This window comes from Argopecten irradians, chromosome 5 (genome assembly GCF_041381155.1).
Source record: "Argopecten irradians isolate NY chromosome 5, Ai_NY, whole genome shotgun sequence".
Taxonomy (NCBI): Eukaryota; Metazoa; Mollusca; class Bivalvia; order Pectinida; family Pectinidae; genus Argopecten; species Argopecten irradians.
The window spans coordinates 694680-714253 of record NC_091138.1 but is presented as its reverse complement, the minus strand read 5'-3'; the positions used below and the strand labels follow the sequence as shown (position 1 = coordinate 714253).

At 34.0% G+C, this 19574-nt stretch overlaps 1 protein-coding gene across 1 annotated transcript in view; it reads right to left on the bottom strand.

Moving 5' to 3' along the window:
• The window catches only part of LOC138324185 (uncharacterized), a 145774-nt gene that overhangs the window by 96597 nt on the left and 29603 nt on the right, over nucleotides 1-19574 (bottom strand). Inside the window, exons 36-54 of the mRNA XM_069269265.1 lie at nucleotides 15921-16103; nucleotides 15430-15558; nucleotides 15059-15262; nucleotides 14752-14889; nucleotides 14305-14622; nucleotides 13125-13310; nucleotides 12579-12716; nucleotides 12199-12390; nucleotides 11761-11901; nucleotides 11191-11376; nucleotides 10805-10951; nucleotides 10299-10493; nucleotides 9886-10017; nucleotides 2933-3118; nucleotides 2582-2704; nucleotides 2033-2224; nucleotides 1348-1479; nucleotides 1018-1203; nucleotides 8-145 (exon numbers count right to left, since the gene is read on the bottom strand). Coding sequence (XP_069125366.1) covers nucleotides 8-145; nucleotides 1018-1203; nucleotides 1348-1479; nucleotides 2033-2224; nucleotides 2582-2704; nucleotides 2933-3118; nucleotides 9886-10017; nucleotides 10299-10493; nucleotides 10805-10951; nucleotides 11191-11376; nucleotides 11761-11901; nucleotides 12199-12390; nucleotides 12579-12716; nucleotides 13125-13310; nucleotides 14305-14622; nucleotides 14752-14889; nucleotides 15059-15262; nucleotides 15430-15558; nucleotides 15921-16103 — 3246 coding nt within the window. The remainder of the gene's footprint in view (nucleotides 1-7; nucleotides 146-1017; nucleotides 1204-1347; nucleotides 1480-2032; nucleotides 2225-2581; nucleotides 2705-2932; nucleotides 3119-9885; nucleotides 10018-10298; nucleotides 10494-10804; nucleotides 10952-11190; nucleotides 11377-11760; nucleotides 11902-12198; nucleotides 12391-12578; nucleotides 12717-13124; nucleotides 13311-14304; nucleotides 14623-14751; nucleotides 14890-15058; nucleotides 15263-15429; nucleotides 15559-15920; nucleotides 16104-19574) is intronic.

Here is a 19574-nt window from a genome sequence, read left to right as displayed (position 1 = left end):
TACTTACAGTGTATACGGTAGCATTGTCATTATCTGCCCTCAGATCTTTCTTCAAGTATATAACTCCAGAGTTAGCATCCACCAAGAAGTATTCTAATCCCTTAGTATTGCCAACCACTGAATACTGCACCACATTATTAGGAGCCTGTAAAATAAAGGTGACATTTGATCATGCCAACCACTGAATACTGCACCACATTATTAGGAGCCTGTAAAATAAAGGTGACATTTGATCATGCCAACCACTGAATACTGCACCACATTATTAGGAGCCTGTAAAATAAAGGTGACATTTGATCATGCCCATTACTGAATACTGCCCAACATTATTAGGAGCCTGTAAAATAAAGGTAACATTTGACCATGCCCATCACTGAATACTGCCCGACATTATTAGGATCCTGTAAAATAAAGGTAACATTTGATCATGCCCAACATTATTAGGAGCCTGTAAAATAAAGGTGACATTTGATCATGCCAACCACTGAATACTGCACGACATTATTAGGATCCTGTAAAATAAAGGTAACATTTGATCATGCCCATCACTGAATACTGCATGACATTATTAGGAGCCTGTAAAATAAAGTTGACATTTGATCATGCCCATCACTGAATACTGCACGACATTATTAGGAGCCTGTAAAATAAAGGTGATATTTGATGACAACCATTACCAGTCATGATTCCAGTCATCATTGTCCTGACTTCACAGTCATGATTTCAGTCATCATTGTCCTAACTTCATTATTGAACGTATGTCATTCCCTTTGGATACATTTGTTACTTTTAAAGTGAACTAATAAATCTTTTTGTTTATATTCCAGTAATTAATATTATTAATGGTACTGTTTAATCGTAATTTTGAGGTATCTGCCCATGTCAACAGGCTGCATAGTGTTTTTAGCAGATTGCTAAGTATTGCCATAATTTGATTAGAATATAATTATAATTTTCTGATATAAAGAAATACAGTATCAATTGTAGTAATATTATATATATATAACCAAAACCTACCACAGTATCTGTATCAATAGCAGTCACTTCAGAAATACTCCTAGCCAAAGGTTCTGTTTCCAAGATTTCCGCATTATAACCAGTGACACCAAAGAATGGTGACCTCAGGTTACGTGTGATATTCACATAAAGGATTTCGGTGTCAGTTTTGGGAGGTGAGCCACCATCACTGGCTACCAAGCGTATCTGTAATAAACGAACAATAGGTCAAACAAACTATACACTAAACAAACGATAGGTCAAACAAACTATAAACTAAACAAAAAATAGCAAAATACATTTGTCATGATATGGAGAAAATAAACCTGAAATCCTATGATGTTAACTGACCTTGAGATATTCCTCGGGGAAGGTGGACAGGTCGCCGGTGAGTGTGACCTGACCAGAGGTAGGATTAACAACGAACAATCCTGGCACCAAATCATCACCAATTATACTGTAAGTTATCGTGTTAAACGGTGCCTGAAAAATAACATCATAAAACATTCATCATACTTAACAATCAGATCAAAGCAATGTTCATCAAGAAATCAATAAATATAAATGTTTACAATAAAAACAGATAATTCATTAACATGAAAATATGTGTTTAAGTAGGTAGTAAATTATGCCTAATGTACAACATGTGTTTAAGTAGGTAGTAAATTATGCCTAATGTACAACATGTGTTTAAGTAGGTAGTAAATTATGCCTAATGTACAACATGTGTTTAAGTAGGTAGTAAATTATGCCTAACATGAAAACATGTGTTTAAGTAGGTAGTAAATTATGCCTAATGTACAACATGTGTTTAAGTAGGTAGTAAATTATGCCTAATGTACAACATGTGTTTAAGTAGGTAGTAAATTATGCCTAATGTACAACATGTGTTTAAGTAGGTAGTAAATTATGCCTAATGTACAACATATTGATTACAATGCTAATAAAAAAGGTGTTTCTTATGAAACACAAAAAATTTATTGGCAACAAATACTTTACATATTTTATTTTCAAAATCAAAATAAGTAGTGCTTACAACAGTATCAGCGTCAGTAGCCTGAACCATAAATATGTTGGCTGGTGAAGTGATGTCGGCGTCCACTCTTATTGATGCATCTGGTAGATTGGTGAACACAGGTGGGAAGTTATTCCTAATGACAGTAATGTTGAGTGGGATATTGCTGGAGGTCAACGGGGGCTCTGCCATGTCTTGGGCATACACAGAGTACTGGAATAGATAAACATACATTCATTATTTCTCTGGGCATACTCAGAGTACTGGAACAGATAAACCTACATTCATTATGTAACCCTGGTCAATACTAGCCGCAATATATCGCTCGGCTAGAGAGAACTTCTCTTTAGCTCGATCGGTTGAACGTCAGACTAGTAATCCAAAGGTCCTGAGTTTGATCCCTGGCAGAGGCAGGTATTAAATTTATTGTAAATCCTGCACCCTGTTACAATTATTTCCCTTAAAATAGTAAAATCTAAAAAAGAAAAAAAAAAGTTTGTAAATTAAGTATTCATACCGCCTAGAAATTAATTCTATCACAATAATATTTTGTTCCTTTTTAATCCTTACAAGGAATTCCGTCTGAGTTTCTCCAAGAAGTGAGCGCCTGACTGTAATGAGTCCGGTCTGTGTGTTGAGAAGGAATCGCTGTGGTTCATTGGTGAAGTAATATCGCACTGTGTCATATGGGGCCTGCAATACAAAAATGGCAAACAATGCACCGCTTTTCTATAACATCAAAATTTCTTTGAATTTTCTGTATTAACTTCAGAAAATATTTGCACTTACTTTCCATGAATGAAGTGATGTTTAGAAAGTAGATTGCAAAATTCAAAACAAAAAACAATTAGCTATTATATTTATTGTTGATATATATAAAATAGGTAAAGTATTAATAGGTTGTTTTTTGTGGTGACTTACGGCAGAATCTGAATCTGTAGCCTGGATGTTGATGACAGAGCTATCGACTGCAGCGTTCTCTAGGATGATCTGGGCATATGCAGCAGTATTGAAGACCGGTCTATCAAAGTTCCTTTTGATTGTCACTGTGAAGAGTCTCACATCCTGGCGTCGAGGGCTGCCACCATCCCGCACACGCACTCTCAGCTAATAACAGTCACATTCTCATTGTTAACTACTATTAATTAGGTGGACTAACAAGAATTCCACATAAGTGGGGATGTGTCGCCTGAACAGTATCACAAACAAGAGATCCCAGAGGGATCTTGGCGCCCACCAAAGAATGATATATATCTGACAAAGGAAAGATGGATCTTTTCTCTACTTTTTAAACTTTTTCAAACATACTACATATAAAATTTGAGACAGATCGCTTCAGTACCTTTTGAGAAATAGCGGTAACAAACTTCAACTATCAAAATCCAAGATGACTCCTTGGCGGCCATCTTGTTGATCAATCGGTCCCAAATCGCAATATGCACAACTAGGGCCCTAGGGGAACCTACATGTGAAATTTGGGACAGATCCCTTCAGTACTTTCTGAGAAATAGCGATAACAAACTTTGAATAACAAAATCCAAGATGGCTGCCTGGCGGCCATCTTGTTGACCGATCGGTCCCAAAATACAATGTGCATTACACGGTCCCTAGGGGAACCTACATATAAAATTTGAGACAGATCCCTTCAGTACTATCTGAGAAATAGCGATAACAAACTTTAACTATCAAAATCCAAGATGGCGGCCTGACGGCCATATTGTTCACTGATTGGTCCAAAAATGCAATATGCACAACTAGGGCCCTAAGGGAACCTACATATTAAATTTGAGAAAGATCCCTTCAGCACTTTGAGAAATAGGGATATCAAACCTTAACTATCAAAATCCAAGATGGCCGCCTGGCGGCCATCTTGTTTTTCCTATCAGCCTCAAAATCTGTATGGCACAACTAGTGACCAAGGGTAACCTCCATGTGAAGTTTGAACAAAATCCCTTCAGTAGTTCTCAAGAAATATCGATAACAAATTTCAACTGCCAAAATCAAAGATGGCTGTCTGGCGGCCATCTTGTTTTTCCGATCAGCCTAAAATCTGTATGGCACAACTAGGGACCAAGGGTAACCTCCATGTGAAGTTTGAACAAAATCCCTTCAATAGTTCTCAAGAAATATTGATAACAAACTTCAACTGCCAAAATCAAAGATGGCTGCCTGGCGGCCATCTTGTTTTCCGATCAGGCTCAAAATCTGTATGGCACAACTAGTGACCAAGGGTAACCTCCATGTGAAGTTTGAACAAAATCCCTTCAGTAGTTCTCAAGAAATATCGATAACAAATTTCAACTGCCAAAATCAAAGATGGCTGCCTGGCGGCCATCTTGTTTTTCCGATCAGCCTCAAAATCTGTATGGCACAACTAGGGACCAAGGGTAACCTCCATGTGAAGTTTGAACAAAATCCCTTCAATAGTTCTCAAGAAATATTGATAACAAACTTCAACTGCCAAAATCAAAGATGGCTGCCTGGCGGCCATCTTGTTTTCCAATCAGGCTCAAAATCTGTATGGCACAACTAGGGACCAAGGGTAACCTCCATGTGAAGTTTGAACAAAATCCCTTCAGTAGTTCTCAAGAAATATCGATAACAAACTTCAACTGCCAAAATCAAAGATGGCTGTCTGGCGGCCATCTTGTTTTTCCGATCAGCCTCAAAATCTGTATGGCACAACTAGGGACCAAGATAAACCTCCATGTGAAGTTTGAACAAAATCCCTTCAGTAGTTCTCAAGAAATATTGATAACAAACTTCAACTGCCAAAATCAAAGATGGCTGTCTGGCGGCCATCTTGTTTTTCCGATCAGCCTCAAAATCTGTATGGTACAACAATGGACCAAGGGTAACCCCCATGTTAAGTTTGAACAAAATCCCTTCAGTAGTTCTCAAGAAATATTGATAACAAACTTCAACTGCCAAAATCAAAGATGGCTGCCTGGCGGCCATCTTGTTTTTCCGATCAGCCTCAAAATCTGTATGGCACAACTAGGGACCAAGGGTAACCTCCATGTGAAGTTTGAACAAAATCCCTTCCGTAGTTCTCAAGAAATATTGATAACAAACTTCAACTGCCAAAATCAAAGATGGCTGCCTGGCGGCCATCTTGTTTTTCCGATCAGCCTCAAAATCTGTATGGCACAACTAGGGACCAAGGGTAACCTCCATGTGAAGTTTGAACAAAATCCTTCAATAGTTCTCAAGAAATATTGATAACAAACTTCAACTGCCAAAATCAAAGATGGCTGCCTGGCGGCCATCTTGTTTTCCGATCAGGCTCAAAATCTGTATGGCACAACTAGGGACCAAGGGTAACCTCCATGTGAAGTTTGAACAAAATCCCTTCAGTAGTTCTCAAGAAATATCGATAACAAACTTCAACTGCCAAAATCAAAGATGGCTGCCTGGCGGCCATCTTGTTTTTCCGATCAGCCTCAAAATCTGTATGGCACAACTAGGGACCAAGATAAACCTCCATGTGAAGTTTGAACAAAATCCCTTCAGTAGTTCTCAAGAAATATTGATAACAAACTTCAACTGCCAAAATCAAAGATGGCTGTCTGGCGGCCATCTTGTTTTTCCGATCAGCCTCAAAATCTGTATGGTACAACAATGGACCAAGGGTAACCCCCATGTTAAGTTTGAACAAAATCCCTTCAGTAGTTCTCAAAAAATATTGATAACAAACTTCAACTGCCAAAATCAAAGATGGCTGCCTGGCGGCCATCTTGTTTTTCCGATCAGCCTCAAAATCTGTATGGCACAACTAGGGACCAAGGGTAACCTCCATGTGAAGTTTGAACAAAATCCCTTCCGTAGTTCTCAAGAAATATTGATAACAAACTTCAACTGCCAAAATGAAAGATGGCTGCCTGGCGGCCATCTTGTTTTTCCGATCAGCCACAAAATCTGTATGGCACAAATATGGACCAAGGGGACCCTCCATGTGAAGTTTGAACAAAATCCCTGTTTTAAGCAATAGTGATAACAAGCATTGTTTACGGACGGACGATGGACCACGGACGCAGGGCGATTTGAACAGACCACCAGCTGATGATGGTGGGCTAAAAATTGTTATTTACAGTTGAAAACATAGTTAATAATTAGGTGAAATTATCAAGTCCCATAACTCTTGAAAATCTTGATGGATTTTGACCAGTATCAAACCAATCCCAGATCTCATTAATATAAAGCAATATACCAAATTTGGTTGAAATTGGACAATGAATACTAAAGTTATAGAGCGAAAACAATAGATTTATCTGTTTTAACAATTTCAAAGTTCCGTAACTCTTGCAAATATTGACAGATTTTGACCAGTATCAAACCTATCTAAGACCTTATTTTTATAAAACAATATACCAAATTTTGTTGAAATCGGACAATAAATATTTAAGTTATTGAGCGGAAACCATGGATTTATCTCTTTTGACAATCTAAAAGTCCCATAACTCTTGCAAATATTGACAGATTTTGACCATTATCGAACTCATCCAAAATCTCATTGATATAAAACAATATATAAAATTTGGTTGAAGTCGGATTATAAATATATAAGCTATCAAGCGGAAACCAAGGATTTATCGGTTTTGACGATTTTAAAGTCCGTAAACCTTTTGACCATTATCAAACTCATCCAAGATAACATTGATAATTAGGTGAAATTATCAAGTCCCGTAACTCTTGAAAATCTTGATGGATTTTGACCAGTATCAAACCACTCCCAGATCTCATTAATATAAAGCAATATATAAATACTAAAGTTATCGCATGGAAATCATGTTGCGTTGCAGGCGACACAAAAATAACACCTATGGTTAATACAACTACATATCATTGTCTAGTGTAATATACTGGAGACTTCAATACACCACTTAAGTACTACATATCATTGTCTAGTGTAATATACTGGAGACTTCAATACACCACTTAAGTACTACATATCATTGTCTAGTGTAATATACTGGAGACTTCAATACACCACTTAAGTATTATATATCATTGTCTAGTGTAATATACTGGAGACTTCAATACACCACTTAAGTATTATATATCATTGTCTAGTGTAATATACTGGAGACTTCAATACACCACTTAAGTATTATATATCATTGTCAAGTGTAATATACTGGAGACTTCAATACACCACTTAAGTATTATATATCATTGTCTAGTGTAATATACTGGAGACTTCAATACACCACTTAAGTATTATATATCATTGTCTAGTGTAATATACTGGAGACTTCAATACACCACTTAAGTATTATATATCATTGTCTAGTGTAATATACTGGAGACTTCAATACACCACTTAAGTATTATATATCATTGTCTAGTGTAATATACTGGAGACTTCAATACACCACTTAAGTATTATATATCATTGTCTAGTGTAATATACTGGAGACTTCAATACACCACTTAAGTATTATATATCATTGTCTAGTGTAATATACTGGAGACTTCAATACACCACTTAAGTATTATATATCATTGTCTAGTGTAATATACTGGAGACTTCAATACACCACTTAAGTATTATATATCATTGTCTAGTGTAATATACTGGAGACTTCAATACACCACTTAAGTATTATATATCATTGTCTAGTGTAATATACTGGAGACTTCAATACACCACTTAAGTATTATATATATCATTGTCTAGTGTAATATACTGGAGACTTCAATACACCACTTAAGTATTATATATCATTGTCTAGTGTAATATACTGGAGACTTCAATACACCACTTAAGTATTATATATCATTGTCTAGTGTAATATACTGGAGACTTCAATACACCACTTAAGTATTATATATCATTGTCAAGTGTAATATACTGGAGACTTCAATACACCACTTAAGTATTATATATATCATTGTCTAGTGTAATATACTGGAGACTTCAATACACCACTTAAGTATTATATATCATTGTCTAGTGTAATATACTGGAGACTTCAATACACCACTTAGTAATCGTATAACATATATATATTGTCAAGTGTAATATACTGGAGACTTCAATACACCACTTAAGTATAATATATCATTGTCTAGTGTAATATACTGGAGACTTCAATACACCACTTAAGTACTATATATCATTGTCAAGTGTAATATACTGGAGACTTCAATACACCACTTAAGTATTATATATCATTGTCTAGTGTAATATACTGGAGACTTCAATACACCACTTAAGTATTATATATCATTGTCAAGTGTAATATACTGGAGACTTCAATACACCACTTAAGTATTATATATCATTGTCTAGTGTAATATACTGGAGACTTCAATACACCACTTAAGTATTATATATCATTGTCTAGTGTAATATACTGGAGACTTCAATACACCACTTAAGTATTATATATCATTGTCTAGTGTAATATACTGGAGACTTCAATACACCACTTAAGTATTATATATCATTGTCTAGTGTAATATACTGGAGACTTCAATACACCACTTAAGTATTATATATCATTGTCAAGTGTAATATACTGGAGACTTCAATACACCACTTAAGTACTATATATCATTGCCTAGTGTAATATACTGGAGACTTCAATACACCACTTAAGTATTATATATCATTGTCTAGTGTAATATACTGGAGACTTCAATACACCACTTAAGTATTATATATCATTGTCAAGTGTAATATACTGGAGACTTCAATACACCACTTAAGTATTATATATCATTGTCTAGTGTAATATACTGGAGACTTCAATACACCACTTAAGTATTATATATCATTGTCTAGTGTAATATACTGGAGACTTCAATACACCACTTAAGTATTATATATCATTGTCAAGTGTAATATACTGGAGACTTCAATACACCACTTAAGTATTATATATCATTGTCTAGTGTAATATACTGGAGACTTCAATACACCACTTAAGTATTATATATCATTGTCTAGTGTAATATACTGGAGACTTCAATACACCACTTAAGTATTATATATCATTGTCTAGTGTAATATACTGGAGACTTCAATACACCACTTAAGTATTATATATCATTGTCTAGTGTAATATACTGGAGACTTCAATACACCACTTAAGTATTATATATCATTGTCTAGTGTAATATACTGGAGACTTCAATACACCACTTAAGTATTATATATCATTGTCTAGTGTAATATACTGGAGACTTCAATACACCACTTAAGTACTACATATCATTGTCTAGTGTAATATACTGGAGACTTCAATACACCACTTAAGTATTATATATCATTGTCTAGTGTAATATACTGGAGACTTCAATACACCACTTAAGTATTATATATCATTGTCTAGTGTAATATACTGGAGACTTCAATACACCACTTAAGTATTATATATCATTGTCTAGTGTAATATACTGGAGACTTCAATACACCACTTAAGTATTATATATCATTGTCTAGTGTAATATACTGGAGACTTCAATACACCACTTAAGTATTATATATAACATTGTCTAGTGTAATATACTGGAGACTTCAATACACCACTTAAGTATTATATATCATTGTCTAGTGTAATATACTGGAGACTTCAATACACCACTTAAGTATTATATATCATTGTCAAGTGTAATATACTGGAGACTTCAATACACCACTTAAGTATTATATATCATTGTCAAGTGTAATATACTGGAGACTTCAATACACCACTTAAGTATTATATATCATTGTCTAGTGTAATATACTGGAGACTTCAATACACCACTTAAGTATTATATATTTTGTAGTACTGTACCCACTTTTGATGTAAAGAAAAACTCTGTATGATTTTAATTTTAGTTTAAGAGATATTGAGAATTGCTCAGTGTACTACTATACAAACCTGGTACTCCAATGTGGGAAGTAAATATAAGGAGTTCTGGAGCGTAATCACACCAGTGGATGGGTTTATACTGAAAAATACGGGACCATTATCATCCCCGGTAAGGTCAAAGGTCAGCGTGTTGAACGGTGCCTGGAAAGAATGATTAAAAACCAAATTGAAATAGAATAAATATTATGTAGAATATGATCTCATTATATTTCTTATTCTGATAGTTCACTTCATCTTATAACCTGTATTTATTGATGGCATTTCCACAGATAAATGAGACAAAAAATAGAACTATCAGAAATTTATAATAAAGCTTACTGTTTTGCTAACCTTTCTTTCTCGGTTATTAACAAATAGAAGTTAACTGCATTTAAAAGCATCAAACATTTTTCATAGTATATGTGAGCATGATGAATAAATACCGTTGTATCTGCGTCAGTAGCCTCTACGTCAAACACCTGGGTATTGACAGAGGTATTGTGGGATATCTCGCGGGTGACTACAGTATTAGTGATGACTGGTGAGTTAAGGTTTCTGTTCACGTTGACCGTTACAGTAGCCGGGATGCTGGCACTGAGTGGCGTAGGAGTACCTAAATCATTGGCTGTCACTTGGAACTGTCAACACAAAATGTTAGTCAATAAGGCATTTATCTCTAAAGTCATAACTACAAAACTCAGCATTTCATGTTGAGCTAACAATCCTGTATCTAGGTCACAGAATAATATGTACTGTATATTGAGCTAACAATCCTGTATCTAGGTCACAGAATAATACGTACTGTATAATGAGCTAACAATCCTGTATCTAGGTCACAGAATAATATGTACTGTATATTGAGCTAACAATCCTGTATCTAGGTCACAGAATAATATGTACCGTATATTGAGCTAACAATCCTGTATCTAGGTCACAGAATAATATGTACCGTATATTGAGCTAACAATCCTGTATCTAGGGTCACAGACTTTCTCAAAGCAATACCACCAGTGACACTGTCGACCATGAAGTATTCACGTCCAAGAGCACTTCCCGCGGCCTGACTCATAAAGTATCGCACAGTGTTGTGGGGGGCCTGGAAAGAAAGGAGGGACAACTAAATAGCATGAATACTAAGTTTTACATATAATTATATCAGTGTACATAGTGAAACAAATTCATGATAAAATTGACAGAAAACTATACCAAAAGTGTTTTAAAAAATGTAATAAATTGTCATAAAAGAGAAATAATAGAAAAAAAGAAAAATTGAAGAGAAGAAAATAGATTGTTTAGCACCTGTTGTAACGACAAGTATACATCAGAATTACATACTCTTATGTCTGCATCTGTGGCATTCACAAACATGAAATCTGTGCCTATGGACTGGGTCTCCAAAATACTTTGGGAGTAGGTGGTTGGACTAAAGACCGGAGCAAACAAGTTCCTGGTGACAATGATTGCGATGTTAGTGGTAGCCGACAAAGCAGGAGACCCTCCATCCTTGGCTTCCACACGCAGCTGTAATGTAGCAAACACCTTGGTAGTCAATATAAAACATTTCCTGTACAGCACTGGTCTGTATCTAGATTATCTAGAGTATCTAGATTATTAGCATATAGACAAATATTTCACAAAGTGATGGTTATAGCCTAAATGATTTATAACAATATTTATTTATCAGAATATTTCCAATTATTTGCCTATCTAACGCTATAATCATGTAAATATGTCAGTAACTCAGTGCTTGACTGTTTGCTTCATATATTTAAAAATTTAAAATCTATATTTGTTTAAAACAAAAAATTAAGCATTATAATGATTAGTACCCTGTGTTAGATCTTGTTTATGACTTACATTATACATAGTGTTGGTGTCCTGAGTCAGATCATGTTTATGACTTACATTATACATAGTGTTGGTGTCCTGGGTCAGATCTTGTTTCACAACGACATTAGCTGTAGTGGCACCGGTAGTCGTAAGGTCGAAGTAAGTTGGAGCAAGGTCGTCTCCAATTACTGACACACTTACAGTATTAAATGGAGCCTGGAAAATACATCCAAAATTAACAAGGTATCTACTATAACCAGTCAATACATAATACTGTGAAATCAACGGTTTTTAAGTTAAAGGATACAAAAAAAAACTTGTTTGAGAAAATGCTTCTTCGCGTAACAGCATGAAATAGTGATTTTTTGTTCAAGAAACTGCCTTTGGTGTAACAGAATGAAAATAAGTCTTATTACTGAAATTACTCCATCTTATGATATTACGTAATGGGCATTATGTAATACTGTTGTGTCTTATGAAAACCTGAAAACGGGAGCGTTGATGGGTACTTACATCTGTATCACTATCATCAAACGCTATTGGAATAACCACAGAACCGACAGTCTGACTCTCTGGAATAGTCTCTAAATAATTTTGGGAACCAAAGAATGGAGTGTTCCTATTCCTGTACACGGTAATGAAAACATTGGTGGAAGTTTGTGATGTCTTAGAGACAGTTCCCATGTCGTATGCGGAGACACTCATCTACAACACAACAAATGCATTCATTATTTATAACATACAAGAAATATGTACCAGGAATGGATATATTTACATTTTTTACAGAATTTTTAATGTCTTGAATGCAGTCAGAAACATTTTATTTGATAATGGAATATTTAGGGATCAAGAACTTTGTTCAGATATGTAGAAAGTGAAATAAAGCGAGTTACCTGAAATTGTGTGGTCTCCGCTGTATCCAAGAGGAGAGACTTCTTCACATAAATGTAACCATTTTCAACATCAATATCAAAAAATTCTCTAACTGCAGCTGTAGCCGTCAGGTTAAAACGGATGATATTGTTGGGTGCCTGCAACAATACAATATAATATAATAACATACAAACATATTATTTTGAAAATGTATTATTGCTCAATTATGGGCAGCAACGTCCAATTGTAGAAGATGGCAATAGATGGAAGTAGATGTACTGGTAGATGGAATGAAGAATCTATAAATACTTAAAACAGTATTATTTCAATTCACTAGTTTCTCTTTAATAATGGAAACACACAAAAAGTCAAACTTCATTAAACGGATGATCTTCCCAATATAAGCCTTTAGGGTATCCAACAACTTTCTCATGGATCCAAATTTCAAAAATACAAAGTTTGGGTGTAAATTATTGACGTCACATTGAAAACAATATCAAATAAATACTGAAATCTACCATCTTCTACAGAATATGCCATAGTCTGGCTATCTAGTGGTTACTCACCTGACTGTCGAGATCCTGTGCTGGTACTGTTACCACGGCCACTCCTAAAGGCTGTGTTGCTGGGATACGCTCAGTAAGGGTGGCTTGTGTCATTGTGGGAGCAAATAAGTTGCGCTCAATGGATAAGGTTAAAGTTGTAGTATTCTCCTTGGGAGGACTGCCATTATCGTAAGCCCTCACACGAACCTATCAACATAATGATATGTTAAAAAGAAATGTCTACAAGATATACCAGCCCCAACTTACATATATGGACAGTTCAGTAGAGGATGGGATAACAGATTCCATTCTAGGATGGATCAGTAGAGGATGGGATAACAGATTCCGTTCTAGGATGGATCAGTAGAGGATGGGATAACAGATTCCATTCTAGGATGGATCAGTAGAGGATGGTATAACAGAATACATTCTAGGATGGATCAGTAGAGGATGGGGTAATAGATTCCATTCTTGGATTGATCAGTAGATGGTGGGATAACAGATTCCATTCTTGGATTGATCAGTAGAGGATGGGCTAACAGATTCCATTCTTGGATTGATCAGTAGAGGATGGGCTAACAGATTCCATTCTAGGAAGTATCAGTAGAGGATGGGATAACAGAATACATTCTAGGAAGTATCAGTAGAGGATGGGATAACAGATTCCATTCCAGGATGGATCAGTAGATGGTGGGATAACAGATTCCATTCTAGGAAGTATCAGTAGAGGATGGGATAACAGATTCCATTCTTGGATTGATCAGTAGAGGATGGGCTAACAGATTCCATTCTAGGAAGTATCAGTAGAGGATGGGATAACAGAATACATTCTAGGATGGATCAGTAGAGGATGGGGTAACAGATTCCATTCTAGGATGGATCAGTAGAGGATGGTATAACAGATTCCATTCTAGGATGGATCAGTAGAGGGTAGGATAACAGATTCCATTCTAGGATGGATCAGTAGATGGTGGGATAACAGATTCCATTCTAGGATGGATCAGTAGATGGTGGGATAACAGATTCCATTCTAGGATGGATCAGTAGATGGTGGGATAACAGATTCCATTCTAGGATCAATCAGTAGATGGTGGGATAACAGATTCCATTCTAGGATCAATCAGTAGAGGATGGGATTGTCAGAATCCATTCCTAGGATGAATCAGTAGATAGAGAGTTAACAGATTTAGATGGTACTCACATAAAAGACCTCTTCTGAACTTGTAGAAAGTGCTGACTTGATTGTCACAGCACCAGTCACTTCATTCACTGCAAAGTAGACAGGTGCACTTCCAAAGCCGATCACCTGGTAGCGTACAGTATTGTAAAAGCTATCATCATCTAAAGCTTGTACATTATACACCACATCGTTGACTCCGTCATTCTCCTGTACAATTGTGTTATATGGCAGGTTTTGCCATTGGGGACTAAAGTCATTCCTGTTTACATTGATGGTGATCGTTGCGGTATTGACACCAACTTTTGGAGGGCTGCCTCCATCTTGTACACTCACAAAAACCTAGAAAGAGAAAATATTGTAAAGCTTAGTATTTCTAAAAAAAATCAAAGAATTTTAGAAAGCTTGACCAAGTGAGAGAGTAGAGTATACATCAAGCGACCAGGTTATGGATTTTGTCGCTGTACTCACAGTATATGTTGTGTCCCGAGCTGTATCCTGTAGCAGGGATGCCTTGATACGAATCTCTCCATTGTCTGGGTTGATAGTAAAATAATCTGGACCTTTGCCTGTGCCTGTTATTGAATAGGTGATGGTGTTGTAGGGACTCTGAAAATGACACCCAACATTAATATTCTCTATTTCATAATATATCTATTCATACTTATTCATGATACTAAAAAAGACTGCTTGTACAGCAAATAACCATTATACTTAACTTTCATAAATCTATGTATTTACATTCGTTCTACTGATGTAACTTTGTATAGAAACTTACTGTGTTATCAGTATCAATAGCGTTCACATCATACACCAGAGTGTCAAATCCAATCGTCTCAATTATACCAGTTGTGGCCTGGAATGAAACTCCAGCTCCCGGCGTTGTGATTACAGGTTGGACAAGGTTTCTGTCCACATTCAATGTTAGAGTGCTGTAAGCCATGCGACTAGGCTCACCAAGATCATATGCTCTAATGGACAGCTGTAAACACAGATTTTAAGTTTATATTTAGAAAACCTTTCAATAAAACTTCTTTAAAAATCTTATCGTAAAAATTCATAGAAATATCTAATTAAAATTCAAAAAATTCCAATTCCTATGTTAATGATAGTGAAAATGAGTGACGACAGGTATCTACCCATACTTACAGAGTAAGAAGCCACAGTAAGACTCTGCAGAGTCTGGGCCAGACTGATCTCCCCTGTCACTGAGTTGATGCTAAAGACATTTCCTGTATTCCCTGACACAATATCATATCGCACAGTGTTGAAAGGAGCCTAAAACACAAATAATATTAAAAACTGGTTAGCAATGACAACATATATATCAGAAATGTGAATAAAATGAATCCTTCTATAAAAAAATTATTGGTAAAGTTATATCAAAGCTAGGGTGGAAAATTGTGAAACAAAGCACAATATCAATATTATTTAGAATGCTTAATTTGTGACAAGTATATTAAATTAAATTCAAAACATTGTTTTTAATTTATTGTATAAATTTTATGTTTTAGCATGCAATTAATCTAGAAAACTCAGGGGATACGGTTATACATTGATATTTTCAGAATACCATATTGGTACATAGAACCAGTCAACATGACAATATAAAGACATCATTATTTATATCGTGTACTCACAAATTGGTCACTGTCTGTGGCATTGACATCAAACACACTTGAGCCAGCCAGAGCTGTCCTGGCAACAGACTGCACAGACGGTAGGTTGGAAAAGACCGGATCAAAGTCATTTCTCCGTACAGAGATTGAAACTGTTCCTGTCTGCTGGGATATCAGGGAAGAGTCTCGCAAAATCACCCGCATCTGTGTTGAACAAAAACAAGGAAAATTGATACACATTCACAAGATCCACCCACATCTGCATGTGTACTATGGAAGCACTAAAAAATGAACAAAAGAATTGATACACACATACGCACAATGAAATTACACATATTTGCAATGTAATTTCTTAGATTTATACACATATACTTACAATGCAATTCCTTTGATTTATACGCTCATATTTACAATGTAATTTCTTTGATTTATACACACATATTTACAATGTAATTCCTTTGATTTATACACACATACTTACAATGTACTATACTACAATGTATTCCTTTGATTTATACACACATACTTACAATGTAATTCCTTTGATTTATACACACATACTTACAATGTATTTCCTTTGATTTATACACACATACTTACAATGTAATTCCTTTGATTTATACACACATACTCACAATGTATTTCCTTTGATTTATACACACATACTTACAATGTAATTCCTTTGATTTATACACACATACTTACAATGTATTTCCTTTGATTTATACACACATATTACAATGTAATTCCTTTGATTTATACACACATACTTACAATGAATTCCTTTGATTTATACACACATACTTACAATGTAACTCCTTTGATTTATACACACATACTTACAATGTAACTCCTTTGATTTATACACACATACTTACAATGTAATTCCTTTGATTTATACACACATACTACAATGTAATTCCTTTGATTTATACACACATATTTACAATGTAATTCCTTTGATTTATACACAAATACTTACAATGTAACTCCTTTGATTTTAACACACATACTACAATGTAATCCTTTGATTTTACACACATACTTACAATGTAATTCCTTTGATTTATACACACATACTTACAATGTAATCCTTTGATTTATACACACATACTTACAATGTAATTCCTTTGATTTATACACACATACTTACAATGTAACTCCTTTGATTTATACACACATACTTACAATGTAACTCCTTTGATTTATACACACATATTTACAATGTAATTCCTTTGATTTATACACACATACTTACAATGTCATTCCTTTGATTTATACAAACATACTTACAATGTAACTCCTTTGATTTATACACACATACTTACAATGTAACTCCTTTGATTTATACACACATATTTACAATGTAATTCCTTTGATTTATACACACATATTTACAATGTAATTCCTTTGATTTATACAAACATATTTACAATGTAACTCCTTTGATTTATACACACATACTTACAATGTAATTCCTTTGATTTATACACACATACTTACAATGTAATTCCTTTGATTTATACACACATACTTACAATGTCATTCCTTTGATTTATACACACATACAATGTAATTCCTTTGATTTATACACACATACTTACAATGTAACTCCTTTGAATTTTACACACATACTTACAATGTAACTCCTTTGATTTTTACACACATACTTACAATGTAACTCCTTTGATTTATACACACATACTTACAATGTAATTCCTTTGATTTATACAAACATATTTACAATGTAATTCCTTTGATTTATACAAATATATTTACAATGTAATTCCTTTGATTTATACACACATATACACACATATTTACAATATCATTCCTTTGATTTATACACACATACTTACAATGTAACTCCTTTTATTTATACACACATACTTACAATGTAATTCCTTTGATTTATACACACATACTTACAATGTAATTCCTTTGATTTATACACACATACTTACAATGTATTTCCTTTGATTTATACACACATACTTACAATGTAATTCCTTTGATTTATACACACATACTTACAATGTAATTCCTTTGATTTTTACACACATACTCACAATGTATTTCCTTTGATTTATACACACATACTTACAATGTAATTCCTTTGATTTATACAAACATATTTACAATGTAATTCCTTTGATTTATACACACATACTCACAATGTAATTCCTTTGATTTTTACACACATACAATGTCATTCCTTTGATTTTTACACACATACAATGTAATTCCTTTGATTTATACACATATACTTACAATGTAATTCCTTTGATTTATACACACATACTCACAATGTAATTCCTTTGATTTATACACACATACTTACAATGTAATTCCTTTGATTTATACACACATACTCACAATGTAATTCCTTTGATTTATACACACATACTTACAATGTAATTCCTTTGATTTATACACACATACTTACAATGTAATTCCTTTGATTTATACACACATACTTACAATGTAATTCCTTTGATTTATACACACATACTCACAATGTATTTCCTTTGATTTATACACACATACTTACAATGTAATTCCTTTGATTTATACACACATACTTACAATGTATTTCCTTTGATTTATACACACATACTTACAATGTAATTCCTTTGATTTATACACACATACTCACAATGTATTTCCTTTGATTTATACACACATACTTACAATGTAATTCCTTTGATTTTATACACACATACTTACAATGTAATTCCTTTGATTTATACACACATATTTACAATGTAATTCCTTTGATTTATACAAATATATTTACAATGTAACTCCTTTGATTTATACACACATACAATGTAATTCCTTTGATTTATACACACATACAATGTAATTCCTTTGATTTATACACACATACAATGTAATTCCTTTGATTTATACACACATACAATGTAACTCCTTTGATTTATACACACATACTCACAATGTATTTCCTTTGATTTATACACACATACTTACAATGTAACTCCTTTGATTTATACACACATACTTACAATGTAATTCCTTTGATTTATACACACATACTTACAATGTAACTCCTTTGATTTATACACACATACTTACAATGTAATTCCTTTGATTTATACACACATACTTACAATGTAACTCCTTTGATTTATACACACATACTTACAATGTAATTCCTTTGATTTATACACACATACTTAATCCTTGATTTATACAAACATACTTACAATGTAACTCCTTTGATTTATACACACATACTCACAATGTATTTCCTTTGATTTATACACACATACTTACAATGTAATTCCTTTGATTTATACACACATACTTACAATGTAATTCCTTTGATTTATACACACATATTTTACAATGTAATTCCTTTGATTTATACAAACATACTTACAATGTAACTCCTTTGATTTATACACACATACTCACAATGTATTTCCTTTGATTTATACACACATACTTACAATGTAATTCCTTTGATTTATACACACATACTTACAATGTAATTCCTTTGATTTATACACACATACTTACAATGTAATTCCTTTGATTTATACACACATACTTACAATGTATTTCCTTTGATTTATACACACATACTTACAATGTAATTCCTTTGATTTATACACACATACTTACAATGTAATTCCTTTGATTTATACACAC